The following is a 19218-nucleotide window of genomic DNA, read 5'->3' as shown; positions in this document are numbered from 1 at the left end:
GCTCCATGATGACAGCAGGGAGCTTGCTTGGGATCCTCTCTCTCTCTCTCTCCCTCTCAAAAAATAATAAACTTTAAAAAATGCTTCAAATTGTTTTAATCACACACACTATGTATCTCTGGAAAACTCCCCAATAAAAGAATGGGAAAGAAGATGTCATAGTCTTATGAAAATAGTTTTGTCCTGATAGACCCTAAAAAGGTCTTGGTGCATCTCAGAGGTCCCTGAACCACACTTTGAGAAGCCCTGGTGTCTTGTAATGTTTCCCAACAGATGGTTCACAAACCATTTGATTTAAGGTGGGAAAAAGTTTTTATTTCAATAATTATGTATTTTAAGTGTTTATTAGAAGTTATAACTGGTGGGCGCCTGGGTGGTGCAGTCGGTTAAGCGTCCGACTTCAGCCAGGTCACGATCTCGCGGTCCGTGAGTTCAAGCCCCGTGTCAGGCTCTGGGCTGATGGCTCAGAGCCTGGAGCCTGTTTCCGATTCTGTGTCTCCCTCTCTCTCTGCCCCTCCCCCGTTCATGCTCTGTCTCTCTCTGTCCCAAAAATAAAAATAAACGCTGAAAAAAAAAAAAAAAGAAGTTATAACTGGTGATACACTGGACACATCTGATTATTACATAAGGCACACCAAATCTGTCCCAATTATAAAAAAAAAAAAAGCAATTTGCAAGTGTCCAAGTCAAAGAACAAATATTGAACCAAAACATTCTGCTTCACATTTTCTGTATTTTCTACAATAAGAATGGATTACTTTCACAGTGTGAAATTATTCCTAAAAGAGATTTCTATTTCCAGGAAGAAGCAGAAGAGAGGAATATAGGTAATGGTTAAAAACTTGCATTTTGTGGATGAAAGACCTAAATCTATAGAAGGTTTATGAAATAAATCGAAGAAAACACCAAAAAAAATGGAAAAATATTCCATGCTCATGGATTGGAAGAACAAATATTGTTAAAATGTCAATACTACCCAAAGCAATCTACATATTCAAAGCAATCCCTATCAAAATAACACCAGCATTCTTCACAGAGCTGGAACAAATAATCCTAAAATTTGTATGGAACCAGAAAAGACCCCGAATAGCCAAAACAATCCTGAAAAAGAAAACCAAAGCTGAAGGCATCACAATTCTAGACTTCAAGCTGTATTACAAAGCTGTAATCATTAAGATAGTATGGTACTGGCACAAAAACAGATACTCAGATCAATGGAACAGAATAGAGAATCCAGAAATGGACCCCCAAGCGTATGGCCAACTAATCTTTGACAAAGCAGGAAAGAATATCCAATGGAAAAAAGAGAGTCTCTTCAGTAAATGGTATTAGGAAAACTGGACAGCAACACGCAGAAGAATGAACCTGGACCACTTTTTTGCACTGCATACAATAATAAACTCAAAATGGATGAAAGACCTAAACATAAGACAGGAAGCCATCAAAATCCTAGAGGAGAAAACAAACAACAACCTCTTTGACCTTGGCCACAGCACCTTCTTACTAGATATGTCTCTGGAGGCAAGGGAAATAAAAGCAAAAATGAATATTGGGGCCTCATCAAGATGAAAAGATTCTGCACAGCAAAGGAAACAATCAATAAAACTAAAAGGCAACCCATGGGATAGGAGAGGATATTTGCAAATGACGTATCTGATAAAGTTAGCACCCAATCTCTATAAAGAACTTATCAAACTCAATACCCAAAAAACAAATAATGAGTGAAGAAATGGGCAGAGGACGCGAATAGACACCTTCCCAAAGAAGACATCCAGATGGCTAACAGACACATGAAGATGCTCAACATCACTCATCATCAGGGAAATATAAATCAAAACCACAATGAGGTACCACCTCACACCTGTCAGATTGGCTAAAATTAACAACTCAGGCAAGCACAGATGTTGGGGAGGATGTGGAGAAAGAGGAACTCTTTTGCACTGTTGGTGGGAATGCAAACTGGTTAGCCACTCGGAAAACAGTATGCAGGTTCCTCAAAAAATTAAAAATAGAGCTACCCTACAAGCCAGCAATTGCACTAGCAGGCATTTATCCAAAGGATACAAAAAATGCTGATTTGAAGGGGTACAGGCACCCCAATACTTATAGCCATGCTATCAACAATAGCCAAATTATGAGAAGAGCCCAAATAGCCATCAACTGATGAATGAATACAGAAGATGTGGTACATATATACATTGGAATATTACTCAGCAATCAAAAAGAATGAAATCTTGCCACCTGCAACAACGTGGATGGAAATAAACAAAATAAGTTATACTAAATGAAATAAGTCAGAGAAAGACAAATATATGATTTCACTCGTGCAATTCAAGAAACAAAACAGATGAACATAGGGGATAAAATAAGATAAAAACAGAAAGGGAGGCAAATCATACTCTTAGGTACTCTTACCTACTCTGAAACATAGATAACAAACAGGGTTGATGGCTAGGAGGTGGGGGTGGGGGGCATGGGCTAAATGGGTGATAGGCATTAAAGAGGGTACTTCTTAGGATGCGCAATAGGTGTTATGTGATGAATCACTAAATTCTACTCCTGAAACCAATACTACACTATAACTATCTTGAATCTAAATTTAAAAAAGAAAAAGAAAAAAAAGAACTTGCATTTTGTAGTCAGTCAATCCGTAAAGGAATCCTACGTTTAACATTAGTAGCGTTGTGATCTTGAACAAATTACCATTTATAAACTTTTCTATGTATCAAATGGAGATAGCAATAGTTAACTTGTAAGATCGACCCTTAGCTAAAATGTCGCACCTAAATAACACAGAACCCGGCACATATGAGCATTCGGTGTGTAGTTATTCTTACAGTTTTATTTATCGCCTTTAAGTCGCCCGCGCTTCTAACAGGGCAGACGCCCAGAGAAAGATTTTGAAGGGGGAGGTGGGGGGGGGAAGGCAGGTGCTCTGCCTGGAGGTGAGGGGGGAAGGGCACACCAACCCTGACGTTGTGGGTGGGTCTGGAAGATTTCGTGCAAGTTAAATCTTAGGAGGAGTGGGTTTCAGGTCACAGATGGCAAATATCAAACGTCCCGACCTTGGAGTCTTGGCAAAGGGGTTAAATCGGAACGAGTCATAACGGCCCACCGCTTGCGCGTGCGCCAGCCAGAAAACCAAAGGCCCGCCCTTCGAGTGCCCTAGCCGATCGACATGATCGAGGATCGTCAACTCAGTTCTGGCTGCGGGAACTGCTTTTTCTCGCGAGGCTTCTGACCAGGAGGCTAAGGAAGGGGCAGGCTCAGCTGGAAAGAAAGGAGGAGCGTAAGGTCGCCGCACGCTGCGTTCCCAGGAGGCTTTGCGTGCCCCTCGCTTCCTCCGGGATCTTCTGAGCGAGCGCGTGAACGGCGATTTGCAGAGGCCATGGCGCTTCACGTCCCCAAGGCCCCGGGCTTTGCCCAGATGCTTAAGGAGGGGGCGAAGGTAAGGAATGGAAGAAGGGTGAGGGAGGAGAGTCGACGTAAGGCTGCGGCGGCTAGAGGGAAGAAGGGCCTGGTAACGGGCCGGGTGTGCTCCCTGGGTACAGCGGTCGGAGGCAGAGAAGATTCCAGAAAGGGAGGTGTTCGGTGAAGGGGGGCGAAGGAGGGGATTCGGCCACTAAGGCGAGCGGGCATTTTCTTTCTTCCCCGATGCAGGGAAGGGTCGACGGGCAGAAGGAGCAAGAGAGGCAAGGCCACAGGATTCGTATTCTGTGTTTCCTCGCTGGGCAAAAGGAAAGCCGTTCGTGCATTTTCCTTCCACCCCTAAAACCGGACTGACTTGCCACTCGACCCTTAAAGGGTGTTTTGAGGGTGAAGTCGAATAATGTAGTCTTGGGAATCGCGAAGCCAGTTGACACTGTTCAAGGAGGGGGTAATCCGGAGAGAAGAGGGACAGGGGCCAGTTCTCGACAGTTTTCCTTCGGATGAGAATTAGAGGGCTCCCCGTTTCGTTCGCAGCAGTGCGTTGTGGTAGGACAAACGTTACTCAATCCAAATGGATTGTATGCCAATTTAGGTTAGCTGGCTTGATGTAAAACCAACCCCCAGATCTTCCTTGCCTCATCTTTAAATTGACCAAAAGATGGTACCTTTGACTTGTAACTATCTGACTTTGTAAGTGTAAGAGACACCCTGGACTAATTAAAACGACTTCGTTTTATGCTCAGATTATGAATGTATTTCAAGAGCATAATTTGTGTAAAACATCTTAATATATACTGCTGATAAATTTGTCTCTTGTGTTCAAATCAAATCTTGGCTTAATTTGTCCCCCAAATTCCCTATGCCTCGATAAAGAGATCTAATTTATTGTCGTGCAGTTTACAGTAACAGTTTTAGGGAACTAGGTCATTGTTTGCAGAATACACTTTTGGGATAACAGCATATCACATATCAGGGTTTGATGTAAATATTGGTAAAACAGCTTTGCAGGTAATGACATGGACTGCTCACTTTAATTTTTTTTAACGGTTCTTTATTTTTGAGAGAGACAACGCACAGTGCAAGCAGGGGAGGGACAGAGAGAGGGAGACACAAAGTCCGAAGCAGCCACCAAGCCCTGAACTGTGAACGCACAGCCCGATGCGGGGCTCGAACTCCCGAGCTGTGAGATCATGACCTGATCCGAAGTCAGACACTCAACCTACTGAGCCACCCAGATGCCCCATGGACTGCTTACTTTAAAAAAAATTGAAATTTTTTCATAATTTTTATTTTGAGGCTGAAATAAACGATCAAATCAGGATAATTTCAAATAATGATAAAGGAAATAAAGAATACTGTAGTAAAAATAAATAAAAAGATTAGATAGAAAGTACTGTAGTAGAGAATGAAGTAAACAAGTCTGCCTCCCCCAAAAAAGGGAAGAGTCAGGAATAGATAGAACCAGTAAATAAGATGTTCAAGGAAGAACTTTTAGCTTAGTTCTAAGTGACAGAAAGAATCAGCCAAGGTTGAAGAAGGCAGTATTCCAGGCTGAAAAACCAGTAAGTATAAAGGCCTTGAGGATGAAAGGAATTTGACCTGTTAAAAAAGAAAACAGCAAGAGAGGTAATGAGGTTGAAGCTCATCAAGGGAAAGCAAAAATGGTGAGAGATGACTTTAGAGGAGCTGTAGGTTAGGACCAGAACATATAGGACCCTGTAGCCTTCAGGAGGGATTTACATTTTATCCTAAGAGTGACGGCAGACCATTGATGGGATCTGATTTATGATCACATGGCTGTTCCTCAGAGAACGGGTAAAGGGAAAAAACTAGAGTGTAAGCCAGGTCAGACTAAATGCTTTCATAAGAGTCCGTCAACCCTTGACTCTGAAGACACTACTCCTAAAGTAATGATTATTCACCTCGTTTGGATGACAGTTCCTTTTATGAGTAGTATAAAAGCCACGTCTTATGGCCTAGGTTAGAACTGTCTCCTAGAAGCTCTTCAATGATGGAAGTATGCTATATTCATTCTGATACAGTATCCGTGAGCCGCATGTGGCTACTGGACACTTGAACTGTGGCTACTGCAGTGGAGAAACCGAATTTTTAATTTTAATTACTTGCAATTTAACCACATGTGACCAGTGGCTCCTTTATTGGGTGTAGCAACTGTATAAAAATGTTCACATGAACAAACTGGAAGCTCATGAAACCCATCTGAAGCTACATGTAAATCTCAATTCTAAAAGAAGCCCAGTGTAAAATTTGAGAATTTTCGTATTGTGAGCAGTTCGGCAATTTTTCAATGTGTACACATTGGAATTGTGTTGCAATTCACAAGAGCATTCAGCAGTCAGGATACTAAACATTTGGGCAGCAGGTGTGTTAAGTGGGATTTCCCAGGGATCGGAAAACTGATGGTTTTATGATGCTCAGGCTCCTAACAATAAAAGAAATATACCATATTTCAACTTTTCAAAAAATAATGATAAACTCTGAAGAGGTATTTTTACCTAAAATATATGCTTTGCGTTTTGACGTGTAAGTAGATACATGTAGTCTCTGAAAATGTCATTATATTCAACCAGTGAGCACATTTACGGATCATTTGAAGCACCATGCTTTACATACATAAACCTTGCTTGACTTTTTTTCAACAGTCCTGTGAGGTAGGTACTATTATTATCCCCATTTTACAGATGAAGAAGATTATTGTGTTTCACTGTTTTGTCTAATCAGAAAGGTTTTTGTTTTTGGTTTATTTTACAGCATTTTTCAGGATTAGAAGAGGCTGTATACAGGAACATACAGGCTTGCAAGGAGCTTGCCCAAACAACTCGTACAGCATATGGACCAAACGGTAATTTCTAAATTCATGTTTTAAAAGATACAATACTAGAATTTTGTGTGCTAGCTTCTTCCAACTTATTCTGTGAGAATATGATACATAAACTGAGTTTTAGCCATAATACAAAAGTAATTGTACAGTTTATTGCCACCAGTGTAATGTTTTCAGTTTTTTTTTTTTTAATTTTTTTTTCAACGTTTTTTTTATTTATTTTTGGGACAGAGAGAGACAGAGCATGAACGGGGGAGGGGCAGAGAGAGAGGGAGACACAGCATCGGAAACAGGCTCCAGGCTCCGAGCCATCAGCCCAGAGCCTGACGCGGGGCTCGAACTCACGGACCGCGAGATCGTGACCTGGCTGAAGTCGGACGCTTAACCGACTGCGCCACCCAGGCGCCCCTTTCAGTTTTTAATCAACAACTCATATCTCTTTAGAAAAATAGGAATCAAAATGTTAATTTTTATCATATTGAGAGGATAGAAAAATTACGGAGCTTTCACCATTGAGATATGGTACCTGATGTAAGGGAGAGAATCTCTCTTGCCTCCTACCGTCAACTGAATTTAATTGACACAAATGTATGGAAAGCAATAAAACTATACTTTTTTTTCTAATGTTTATTTATTTTGTGGGGGGAGGGGCAGCAAGAGAGGGAGAGAGAGAATCCCAAGCAGGCTCCACACCGTCAGCACAAAGCTTGATGCAGGGCTCGAGCCTACAAACTGAGGTCATAATCTGAGCTGAAATCAAGTCAGACAGTTAACTGACTGAGCCACCCAGGCGCCCCAAAACTAGATTTTTTTGGTCTTTTCTACATGTTAATGTAATTTACATTGATTGAACAAAACTAAGAAGATTGACATCCTCCCAAGTAAACATTATAGGAGATTAGAAAGGACAGGAATAATGACGGGGGTGCCATTAGGGTGCCAGAGTAGATAATATGTGTTGAGTTTTTACAAAGTTACCTTAAGAAATAGATACAAGTTTATATTTCTTGACTAAATTTTGGGGGGTATTTGGAGACAGATTTGAGCGATTTTCCCCCCCCTAACTTTTTTTTTCTGTGTTTTGTTTTTTGTTTTTTTAGGAATGAACAAAATGGTTATCAACCACCTGGAGAAGTTGTTTGTGACAAATGACGCAGCCACTATTTTAAGAGAGCTAGAAGTATGTCATTACTTTGAAGCCAAGAAATGTTTTGGTGATGTCAAAAATTGAGTATATATGTATATGTATATATTTTTTAAGTTTATTTATTTGGAGGGAGAAAGAGAGGGTGAGCACACAAGCAGGTTGAGGGGCAGAGAGAAGGAGAGACAGAATCCCCAGCAGGCTCCATGCCATCAACGCAGAGCCCAGTGTGGGGCTCAAACTCAGAAACTGTGAGATCATGACCTGAGCCGAGATCAAGAGTCAGAGATGCTTAACCGACTGTGCCAGCCAGGTGCCCCCAAAATTAAACATATTTTAACATAGAAGAAACCTCTTAGTATAATAAGGGACTATTTTTTTTCCCAGCTTGAAAATTTATTATGTAGTTTTAACTTTTTAGCCGCTTAAATTTAAAAATCTCCCAAGTTATTAATTTATGGAGGCTTGCTTGTGATAAAAATACATTTGCTAATATATCAAATTGCGTATGCTGTCTCATTCTGTAGAGTATGACACCAAAGTGAGTTATTCAAAAATGCAGAAACAGCTGATACTTAAAACAGTGGTTTAAAAAAAAAAAAATTAAACCAGGTCTTTGGCTTTGTGAAAATGAAACACAAAAATGGTGGCATTTTGCTTTGCTTACCTGCAGTTTTGATATTGCAGAGTGTGTAGAATAGATTCTGCAGGCAGAATTATAAGTAAAGTCTGGCACCTGAACATCAGAGAACTATTCCTCGTCTAGCTGCTCTGTAATTGAAAGATGTTTTCAACTTCACGAAATTGTCCTGAACTTAGCTCTTAGAGAATTGTAGCTTAATTTTTTCAAATGAAACTATAGGTGTGTTAACATTTCTCTAACTGCTTAAATAACTAAATAATATCGTTAACGTAGTGAACAAAACAAATTTAATTCCACAAGGAGGAATTAGTCTTTGTGAGTGTTAATGTTGGACGCTATGGTGGTCTCAGGAGTTATTCAGCCATGATGGAAATATTGCCTCAATAAAAACGATAGTGTCAACTTTGTAGTATTCTCACCGCTATCGGTTGTTACTCCTTGCTTGGTTTTTAAACCCTAAATCCAAAGGATAGACTGCTTAAAATCTTGATACCTTTTTTTTTTTAAGAAACCTCTGTCTTCTAAAAAGCCACAATTGGTACTCCTTACAATAGAAATGTACATAGGCATTGACACACATGATTAAATGAGGTGGTTATTTTGGTTTTTAATGCCTAGGTTTGGTTTTTGGAATTACTTTTTTAACTTAGTGGACATGTAATTTTCTGCACCTTATGTGCAGAGATGTATGTACTGGGTGACTGGCCATTAAAAGAAGATGCGGTTTCAGGTTGTTTGCATTTGTAGTGATGCATTTGTGCTGATAGTCTCTGAGGGACTGGGACTGTCTTCTGGCCACCGCACTGAGTAGTATGTAGCAGTGTGATTTTGGAGTTACCTGGCCCACAGGGAGATTGAAGTGTATTAGCTTAAGAAAAAATGGAAATGAGGGGCACCTGGGTGGCTAAATTGTATAAGCATCCAACTCTTGGTTTCAGCTCAGGTCACGATCTCGCAGTTGGGGAGTTCGAGCCCTGCATCAGGCTGTGCTGACAGCTCAGAGCCTGGAACCTGCTTTGGATTCTGTGCCTCCCTCTCTGCCCCTGCCCTGCTCGTGCTCTGACTCACTCGTTCTCTGTCTCTCTCTGGCAAAAATATATAAATATGTAAAAATAAAAAAAAATTTTTTTTTTAAAGAAATGAAAATGAAAAACTTCACGTTGCTTTCAGGATCAAATGTTTCGCACTTTAAAATTCAAACCCCTCCTACCAGGTACAGCATCCTGCTGCAAAAATGATCGTAATGGCTTCTCACATGCAAGAGCAAGAGGTTGGAGATGGCACAAACTTTGTGCTGGTGTTTGCTGGAGCCCTTCTGGAACTAGCTGAAGAGCTTCTGAGAATTGGGCTCTCGGTTTCGGAGGCGAGTGTTCATTTTGTAATGCACTTTTATTTAATTTGTGCCTGTATAGAGTCATCGTTGTAGTAATAGTTAACATTGAGCAGTTTACTCTGTGCCAGGCATTGTAGTACATGTGCTGTCTATGCAGTATCTTACTCCATCCTTCTAAGAATCGTGTGAGTAATTAAAAATTAATAAAAATTAATTATTTTTTATTTTAGATGAGGAAAGTGACACTTAGAAAAATCTTACTCAAGATCTTAACAGCTAATAAGTGACAGCATTCAATTTCGGGCCATCACAAAAGCCTACACTCGTGATGAGCACGTCCTGCCATGAATGCTGTTCTGAAAGTGTGCTTTGTCATTTTATATGGAAAACAAATACCCATATTCGTTGGGGTACTGAAATAAGCTATATTTTAGAGTCATGTCAAAATTGTGTCTTTTGAAGAAACACTTTGGCTTTTTACATTAAAGGTCATAGAAGGTTATGAAATAGCCTGCAGAAAAGCCCATGAGATTCTTCCTGATTTAGTGTGTTGTTCTGCAAAAAATCTTCGAGATGTTGATGAAGTGTCTTCTGTGCTCCATACCTCCATAATGAGTAAACAGTACGGCAATGAAGTGTTTCTGGCCAAGCTCATTGCTCAGGCATGTGGTGAGTAAATCTCAGTAAATGAAAAGATCCAAACTAAAAATATTTTAATGAGACTAAGATATCTTCTTTGTTGTCTCCATGCATCTTTTGACGTGTCTCGTTTTCTTAAACAGTGTCTATTTTCCCTGATTCCGGCCATTTCAATGTTGATAACATCAGAGTGTGTAAGATTCTGGTAAGTTTAGAAAATGCATAAGTGTTGTCTAATAGGTCCATTATATTTTGCAAAAAGAAAAAATGTATGTGTTTATCAAAACCCAAATTTTACCTCAGATTTTGAATATTTAGGACTTTATTACATTTGTAACATTTTGGTATTTGGAGGTTGTAATACTACTATTAAATTTTAAAGGGTGTTTGATGTATTATCTCCTTATGAAATCATCATTTTTCCATCACAACTTTGAAGGTTGAGAATAATGCATCAAATATTACATGTTTTGAATTCTTCATGTGTGCTGAATTAAAACCATAACCTTCAGAACCAGTTTTGAATGAGATGTTCTGTTGATCTACAATAATAGAACTCACGTTACTGTTGTTAGTATTGAAATAAGAGTATTTTGTATTTAAAAAATTTAGTGCTTCCTGTAGTAAAACCTGTGATTGGAGTTGAGTTTAGCTTACGTAAATACAAGGGTGTGTGTGTATCTGTGTGCACGCTCATGCATGCATAGATGCTGTGCCTTTTCTGACACTTGTATTGCTTTGTTCCGTCTCCTGTCCCCAGTGCTAATAGCTGTGCCTAGTACATTGGCACCAGGTATTTGGTGAGTGAGTGAATGAATGACTTAGAAGAGTTATTCTCAGTCCTTGGTTGTTCCCGGTACCCTGAAGGCCCCCCTTTCATTAATAGCTCATTCTCAGAGTGGTTTCTACCTTAAGTAGACTGGTGTGTTTTACATCCACCACCCCACTCCTTATTCCCAGGAGTCACCCCTTAGCATATTATGTTATGTGGAAAACGTTATTTTTGGTACATGAAGAATTAACAACTGAGCCCTGATGTTATTTTCATGAGATCACTGATGATTTTGGTATTCAATTTCTTAGGGTTCTGGTATCTATTCCTCTTCAGTATTGCATGGCATGGTTTTTAAGAAGGAAACTGAAGGTGATGTAACATCTGTCAAAAGTGCAAAAATAGCAGTGTATTCTTGTCCTTTTGATGGCATGATAACTGAAACTAAGGTATGTAGACTTTAAAACCTTAAAAGTAAAAATTTGGGGTTGCCTGTTCGGATTAACATTTTATGATTTTTAAGTTTTTAGGTGGAGATTGTGCTCTTCAGTGAATACTACATAATTATGGAAGATTGTAGCATCACACGCACATACGCATACACATATATACACTCATAATGTATGTGTATATATATATGTATGTGTATATATATGTTACAGGAGTATTTATTTACTTATTTTGAGAGAGAACAAGGGAGAATCAGAGGGAGAGACAATCCCAAGCAGGTTCTGCACTATCAGCACAGAACCCGACGCAGGGCTCGATCCCCTGAAACCGTGGGATCATGACCTGAGCCAAAGTCAAGAGTCAGACACTCAACCATCTGAGGCACCCGGATGCCCCAGGATTATATATCTACTTTAAAAAAATTTTTTTTGACGTTTATTTATTTTTGAAGGAGGGGGAGACACAGAATCAGAAGCAGTCTCCAGGCTCTGAGCTGTCAGCACAGAGCCCAACGCGGGGCTCAAACTCACAGACCGCGAGATCATGACCTGAGTAGAAGTCAGATGCTTAACCGACTGAGCCACCCAGGCGCCCCTATGTCTGCTTTTTAAAGTCAGATTCCCTTCCTTTTTTGAATACCTAATTCAGATACTAAATTTGAAACGTGAAATGGTGGCAGTGTTGTTTATGTTCTAGTATACAGCTCTTCTTATACAGCATGTTCTTATATGCTCGGCAAGTAGAATGCTCACTGAATACAAATACTTGTGTGCTCTTCCTTAATGTATTTTAATATTGAGGTCCTATAGCATCCTGAAACCATACGCCAATGTAATTTGAAATCGATAGGTTTGTTTTTAAAAATACATGTTACGAAGTTTGAAGTTCTTGTTTATAGGTCACTTCTGTCTTGGTCCCTAGAATTCTTAAAATCTGAGTTCATAGTTGTAGAAGTTCCACAGGTTGGAGATAGGCCAGGAAGAGTGATTGAGTCCATATTCTAGAAAAAAAATTCAGAACCACAATGTGGTTGTTTTGGTACGCTAGTTGACGTTTGTCAAAAGACAAATCCCAAGACACCTGCCCAATATATCTAAAATAGGTGTAAGTATTTCTCCCAACTACTCCATCAAAGTGCCTGTCAAAGAGGAAAATGCATCAGTTTTGGGAGTGGGAGGGTCTAGGAATAAGCTGAGTTTCATACATACTTTGTATTTCATAATGCATGTATAATCTCATTATTTTCCCCAAATATTTCTTCAGTAAAATGTTACCCAGTGACTTCAGACACCAAGGTACTAAAATGGTTCTTAAGAGCATGTTTGTCTTACTAGGGAACAGTGCTGATAAAGACTGCTGAAGAATTGATGAATTTTAGTAGGGGAGAAGAGAATCTCATGGATGCACAAGTCAAAGCTATAGCTGATACCGGTGCAAATGTCATCGTAACAGGCGGCAAAGTGGCAGACATGGCTCTTCATTACGCAAACAAGTACAATATCATGTTGGTGAGGTAAGACTGCTGTGTTCCATTAACCTGTATAGTAAATGGCCCTTTGCTGGTGAAACACAAAACACATTCAATACATGGTGAATTCATGCCTGTTACAAAAGGGCAGATATAACATCTTGGCTCCAAAAGCAGGACTTAACTTGATCTAGAGACACAGGAAACACCTGTGAGAAAGCTTACATTTGCACTGAGAGGTGGAGCAATCAACATGTTACTTGAAGAGGAAGAGGGAAAAGCATTCCAGACAAAAGAAACAACATTAGAGACCAGACGCAAGCCTGGTACACGCTGTCAGAGTGTGGGATCAGGAATGTCATTTTTAACCTTTGAACCCATTTGTGGGGCACACCAGACACCTGACCTACCCGTTCCCACCTCCAAACCAAATCTGCAGCATAAATCACTCCTCTTCCTCACAGCTCATGCGCTTGCCCAGAGTATAGCAAGTTTTCTGTATACCAGGCCTTCCTTAGTGTTTTAGAACTAGAACTTGTGACATTCTACTGAAACTTGAATTTTCCCAATTCTAGAACACTGCCGTATACACCTGTGTGTGGATTACACTGTGCTGTCCAGACCTGTTCTGAGCTTAAATTCAGGATCAAAAGAATGTGACTTTTGGGGACCAGTGTACGGTTTCCTGTTTCATCTCTATTTTATTGTGGCACCTAATGGTGTTAAAATTTTCATTAAGGTCTTCGGGTTTTTTTAAAGGTTGAATTCCAAATGGGATCTCAGAAGACTATGTAAAACAGTTGGTGCTACAGCTCTTCCTAGATTGGTATGTATTTTGGACAACATTAAAAGATAGTAGAATGTATTGGAATTACTTTTTTACAGTAGTCCCTTTCTTACAGACTCCTCCTGTCCTTGAAGAAATGGGACATTGTGACAGTGTTTATCTCTCAGAAGTTGGAGACACACAGGTGGTGGTTTTTAAGCATGGTACGTGGAGATGGCAAAGTATGTTTATTTAAGTGGGGGCTGTTCATTTGCTTGTAGTAATATTTTTAAATTTATTGACAGAAAAGGAAGATGGTGCCATTTCTACCATTGTGCTTCGAGGCTCTACAGACAATCTGATGGATGATATAGAAAGGGCAGTAGATGACGGTGTTAATACTTTCAAAGTTCTCACAAGGGTTAGTATTAGCAGTGATCTTAATTTTAACTGTTAAAGGTAGTTTATGGTTGTTCTTGAGTTAAATATACCTTCAGCTGCTTAAGCATGTTCTTAGTGCTACATCTGTGGACATGCAGATGAGGTGTTGTGTGCTGCTCCCATTCCTCACTCTGGTTCTCCTCTTTCATATATCAGACCCTACGTACAGTAAGGTAATTTGCCCAGATTATTCCATTTTTACAAAGTTTGTAATTAGAATTTGAGTAACAGTACCTCTAGTCTGGTTGGAGTACTGGAGTCTGAGAAGATTAGGAAACTATAAATTGCTTCTTAGTAAAATTTTTTTTAACTACATATTGTAGGATAAACGTCTTGTTCCCGGAGGTGGAGCAACGGAAATCGAATTAGCCAAACAGATCACGTCATATGGAGAGGTACAGCTTTCTCTGTATAAATTGCCTTCCTTAATGTTCCTTGAATAAAATACAATACTAAACACGTTTTTCTTGTAGACCTGTCCTGGACTGGAACAGTACGCCATTAAGAAGTTTGCAGAGGCATTTGAAGCTATTCCCCGGGCACTGGCAGAAAATTCTGGAGTGAAGGCCAATGAAGTAATCTCTAAACTTTATGCAGTACATCAAGAAGGAAATAAAAATGTTGGATTAGATATTGAGGTATTTGGAAAAAAAAACTATGAATTTAAACTTTTATTTCATGTATGTGTAATATAAAAATAGAAGTAGTAAGTTTAAAAGAAAATCAAAAATGTTCTGATTTTTTAAGCAAATGATTTTCATAACAAAGAGCTCTGACAGAGTTTGTCTATGGTTTTCCTTAAAATAGTCTTTATTTTATATTGTGTGTAGGAGAGGACTTTTGCCTGGCAACTTCCAGGCAAAGAGCCCTGGGGTTTTGTTACTGAGTTAATTTTCACATAAGAATTTAGGGTGAAGGAGTGAAAATTGTTTTGTACCAACAGGCTGAAGTTCCCGCTGTAAAGGACATGTTGGAAGCTGGTATTCTAGACACTTACTTGGGAAAATACTGGGCTATCAAACTGGCTACGAATGCTGCTGTCACTGTACTTAGGGTGGATCAGGTGAGTTACAAGTGAAGTTTTGATCTTTGAAAGTACTAATTTTCATGTGGGTCAGTAGTGTATTTTTATGGAACCAGAATATAGCACAGTTCTCATTCTACTCAAAAGTGTGTTTCTAAAAGTTCCCCCCCCCACCCACCCATTTATTTTTTTCTGTTACAGTTTTAAATTGTATTTAGTATATTTCAACTAATTTGAAAGGATCTTTCCAGTGAAAGAAACTTCTGCCATTTTTAAACTGGAATCGTTAAAACAAACTTAAGGTTTATAGTTTTCCGACTTTTTTTAGCCTAAGGATCTCTTTATACAAACAGTCTGGAGAGGGAGTTTACTGTGTAATAATGTGGAATGTGGAAGGCCCATAAAGCCCTGAAACACATGTGTGCCACCAACTTTAAGGAAAACGAAACCTCTACTTGTGCATGGAGGTAGAATCTATGTGTTTAAAGTTCTTCTGGGTGTGACAAATTATATCTTGAAGGAACTAAAAGAAAAGTGTTAAAAATCATAGTATTTTTGACCTTTTTTTTCCAAGAGGGTAGTGGGAGGGAGATTGTGGCACAGAGGAAAATGGTAGGTTCAGATATAAGCTTGAATTCAAAGTTTTTCAAAAAGATGTTTTCTAGTAAAACAGTGAAATCCATTTTCTTGCAGATTTCTCGAACTGATTATTAAGCAATAAACTATTTGTAAATACTTAATGGAAAATTGCAATTGCAAGGGGCCTAGGGCAGATCCATTAGGTGGAAATCATGCCAAATTAATTTTGGGAGAAGCAAATTGTAGGTAAAAACTAAACAAGAAGGAAATTAGACTTACTCTAGGCATAACAAGGACTAGTTCGTGGTAATTACAGCAAACATTCCATCTCAGTAAGAGGAAGAACAATTTTTTCCTAGCTTGAGATGACCAGAAAATGGAGCTGGATGTCCAATTTCAACCATTGGAAATAAATTGGATGTTCATGTACTGGATTTACTAATAGGTGTTTTTATATCAGTAAATTTAGGTAATTTTCAGTGGAAGAATGCGGTTTTGGAGTTCTGAAATGATAATAGAAGCCTAAAGAAATGGTTGTTTTAAAAATTAGCATGTGGCTAATAGGGGAAACTTAAAATAGAAAGGGACATGGGAAGCTGAGTATATTGAAGAATGAGGTAATCCGGAATTCTAATAGAGGAACTTTTTTGAATGTCCATTACCCAAATGACATAATAATTGTAATAATACAAGTTCCTTGATCACAAAGACACTTGTCAGTTTTGGTTTTAAACTGGGAAGTCTCTGTTTTACAGTAGAGGATGTTCGTTGTTATGTTTCCCTGGTCTTTGCTAAAATACATGATCTGAAGAACCCATGACTATCAATAACCAGTTTGTTAATAACTATAGTGAACTTGTACTCTTTAATAGTTCTAACTAATTTTGCATAGTATATAGTCTGGAAAGGGACATGTAAATCAAGTTTTAAGTGTTGGATAATGTGGAGCTGGGTTCATCTTTGTTCGAGTGTTTATTTCACTAGTTGTCAAGATACAGTCCCCAAATCAACAGCATCAAGATAACCTAAGAACGCGAAAAATTATATATAAATCCTCAGGCCCCTAAGCAGTCCCACTGAGTTAGAAACTCTGGAAGAAGGCCAGGAGTTTTTTATTTTTTTATTATCTTTTTTTTTAATGTTGGTTTCTGAGAGCATGAGCAGGGGAGAGGGGAGAGGAAGAGGGAGACACAGAATCTGAAGCAGGCTCCGGGCTCTGAGCTGTCAGCACAGAGCACAACGCGGGGCTCGAACTCACGGACCATGAGATCATGACCTGAGCCGAAGTCAGATGCTTAACTGACTGAGCCACCCAGGCACCCCAGGAGTATGTTTCAAATAAGCTCTGCAATGATTGGTGCCTTCCAGCTTGAGAACTGTTGTTCTGGCTGTCTTTTTTAATCAAGCTACACTTAGGTTCTAAAATTGTCCTTAGTGCCTTTAATTCAGTCTGAACTTAATCTCAGTTAGTAAAATGTTACTTCAAGGATTTCAAGGTTAGATTTCCTCCAGAAGCTTCTGAAAAGGGGTGCTGAATCTGTTGGAAGTGGTAGTGAAGACGTTTTACAATTTAGTGTTGAGACACATCCCCAACCCCTTGATGTTGTACAGAAAGATCTCAGTCCTGTCAATTTGGGAAGCAAAGAATACTGTTTACAGTTTTGAGATTCAGAACGTAGATTAGAGTTTGAGAGTTCCACTTTGAGGAAGCTAATTTAGCTTCTCCCAAATTTATTTGAACCCAGAGTTGCCACCACCCCGCTTTGTTCTCCAAACGAATCCTTTAAAAATGCTAGATGGTTATATTTGCAAAGTACTCGGTTAATGCATTCTAGATAAATTGGAGGTTTCCTGCTGTGTTCTTTTAAGTTACCAGGGAAGCTACCTACTTGGGTAACGTTTTTTGAATACACACTTCCTACCACTTGAATGGTTTTCATTTTACAGGTACTAGGAAATTTCAGTATTAAATTTTTATACATATTTGTTTATGTACCAACCACTTTAGATTATAATGGCAAAACTGGCAGGTGGACCTAAAGCTCCTAAACCACAAGGAAATTGGGATAAAGATGGTTGGCAAGACGAACTTCATATATAAGTAGCAAATCAGGTGCCGAGCTGACGGATTTATACTAGTAATGCATGCGGATATTTTTCACATTCGGCTCACAGGGCCATCGAGTTCTTGAAGTGCGTGTCTCAAAATGCCCTTTACTAACGTGCGTGGATCGTGTGGCCGTTCATGTCCATAAAAGCAGGAAACGCTTTGCTGGAAGCTAACAACTTGATGTTGATAGAGGCTCATATGCAGTTTATAACAGATCGCTTATGTTGAGATGATTGCTTCATCCTGAATCAGCCTCAGAAAAATATTTTCTCTTCATTTTAAAGGTTTAGTTTTAAGTATGTGCTTATGGTTTTGTTTTCTCAGATCATCATGGCAAAACCAGCCGGTGGGCCCAAACCTCCAAGTGGGAAGAAAGACTGGGATGATGACCAAAATGATTGACTGCCTTAGTTTTTACTGTAGGTGAAGACTACGTTTGTAGTAATAGTCTAGGAATTGCCTGATGTTTTCGTATTCTCCTTAAATTAAGAAGTGTTTTGTGTTTATATCCTCAGCTGGATGATAAATAAACATGTTGCTATCAAAGCCTCATAGTCTGATGAGCACCGTTTTTGGATGTAAATGACCTCTTTGTCTCAACCTTGGTAATGAAATTAGCTGTGGGACTGAAGGCAAGCCACTTAAGTAATTAGGGGCCTGTTCCTGTGTGTATCTGGCCTGCTGCCTGTTTGCCTACAGCCGTTCTTCTGTATTTACATATAGTCTATGGCTGTTTCCTGCAAGGAAATGGCAATGAAGCAGTCATGATAGAGACCAAGTGACCTACAGGGCCAAAAATATTTGAGATCTGTTCCTTTGCAGGAAGTCTGTCAACCCCCAGACTGGATTTCAGGGTTTTTTTCACATCTCTGCTCTGGGAATTCTAAGACTTGAGAGGACATGTTTTTAATACCCATTTGTTGAATGGCTTAGTTAAAATAGTCTAGTAGTGTAGTATAAAGACAGTTGTAATACCACTGAAAACATATCTGCTAATAGAAATTCGGTTTTTGTAAAGTAGATCTTTTTTCTTAAGATCAGTAAGGAGTTTTGAAAAAACAACATGAAAGGTCAACTGATTTTATGGGACATGTGCTAACTCCTATGTCTTGGTCACATAATAATCTTTGGTCTTTGAATAACATTTTGAAGGCGCCTGGGTGGTTCAGTCGGTTAAGCATCGGACTCTGGATTTCTGCTCAAGTCCTGGTCTGTTTGTGAGATGGAGCCCCGGGTTGGGCTTGGGGCTGACAGCACAGGGCCTGCTTGGGAGTGTCTCCCCCTCCCCCGCATGCACACTCTCAAAATGAATAAACGTTAAAAAATAAAAAGTTACATTTTTTAAAAAAATGATGTTTTTGGTATTTGAAAGGAAATTTTGGAAGCAGTAAGACTCACTGGGTCTTAGGTAGTAAGTGTTGAGAGTAATGGAAGTTTAGAGAGCAGAGGCTGAGCCTTGAGGTTTAGGATTGCATGCAACTTCCAGATGCTGGCTCACTTGGGTAAAAGGACAGTTCGCAGACTTTCTCTGGCATGCTGGCATTAAGGGGACCTGGTACTGAATTACTTAAGAGTCGC

General features: G+C 39.3%; 1 protein-coding gene across 2 annotated transcripts; it reads left to right on the top strand.

The window, feature by feature from the left end:
• The first annotated feature begins 3295 nt into the window (after positions 1-3295).
• On the top strand, positions 3296-18186 carry CCT8 (chaperonin containing TCP1 subunit 8). 2 transcript variants are annotated; one of them, XM_086675810.1, is made up of 16 exons: positions 3296-3448; positions 6202-6292; positions 7372-7451; positions 9272-9421; positions 9880-10060; positions 10174-10235; positions 11114-11251; positions 12587-12765; positions 13480-13546; positions 13623-13710; positions 13792-13907; positions 14251-14322; positions 14401-14565; positions 14871-14990; positions 17539-17643; positions 17965-18186. In XM_086675810.1, exons 1-15 carry the CDS (start codon positions 3389-3391, stop codon positions 17629-17631), a joined length of 1662 nt encoding a protein of 553 aa, XP_086531936.1. In that variant the 5' UTR covers positions 3296-3388; the 3' UTR covers positions 17632-17643; positions 17965-18186. The 2 variants fall into 2 exon arrangements, with proteins under 2 accessions (XP_086531936.1, XP_086531937.1); XM_086675811.1 differs by lacking the exon at positions 17539-17643.
• Positions 18187-19218: the final 1032 nt, after the last annotated feature.

This window comes from Puma concolor, chromosome C2 (genome assembly GCF_028749965.1).
Source record: "Puma concolor isolate L17-30 chromosome C2, mPumCon1.1.hap2, whole genome shotgun sequence".
NCBI lineage: Eukaryota > Metazoa > Chordata > Mammalia > Carnivora > Felidae > Puma > Puma concolor.
Note: the sequence above shows the minus strand (reverse complement) of the source record. Positions and strands in the feature narration are given on the sequence as shown.

What these genes read in the sequence shown, in the direction of transcription:
- CCT8 (XM_086675810.1), top strand. Translation starts at nt 3,389, where the DNA reads ATGGCGCTTCACGTCCCCAAGGCCCCGGGCTTTGCCCAGATGCTTAAG. An exon ending in GCTCATTGCTCAGGCATGTG is followed by an intron (nt 10,061 to 10,173) that starts GTGAGTAAATCT and finishes TTTCTTAAACAG; the next exon opens with TGTCTATTTTCCCTGATTCC. An exon ending in GGTGGTGGTTTTTAAGCATG is followed by an intron (nt 13,711 to 13,791) that starts GTACGTGGAGAT and finishes ATTTATTGACAG; the next exon opens with AAAAGGAAGATGGTGCCATT.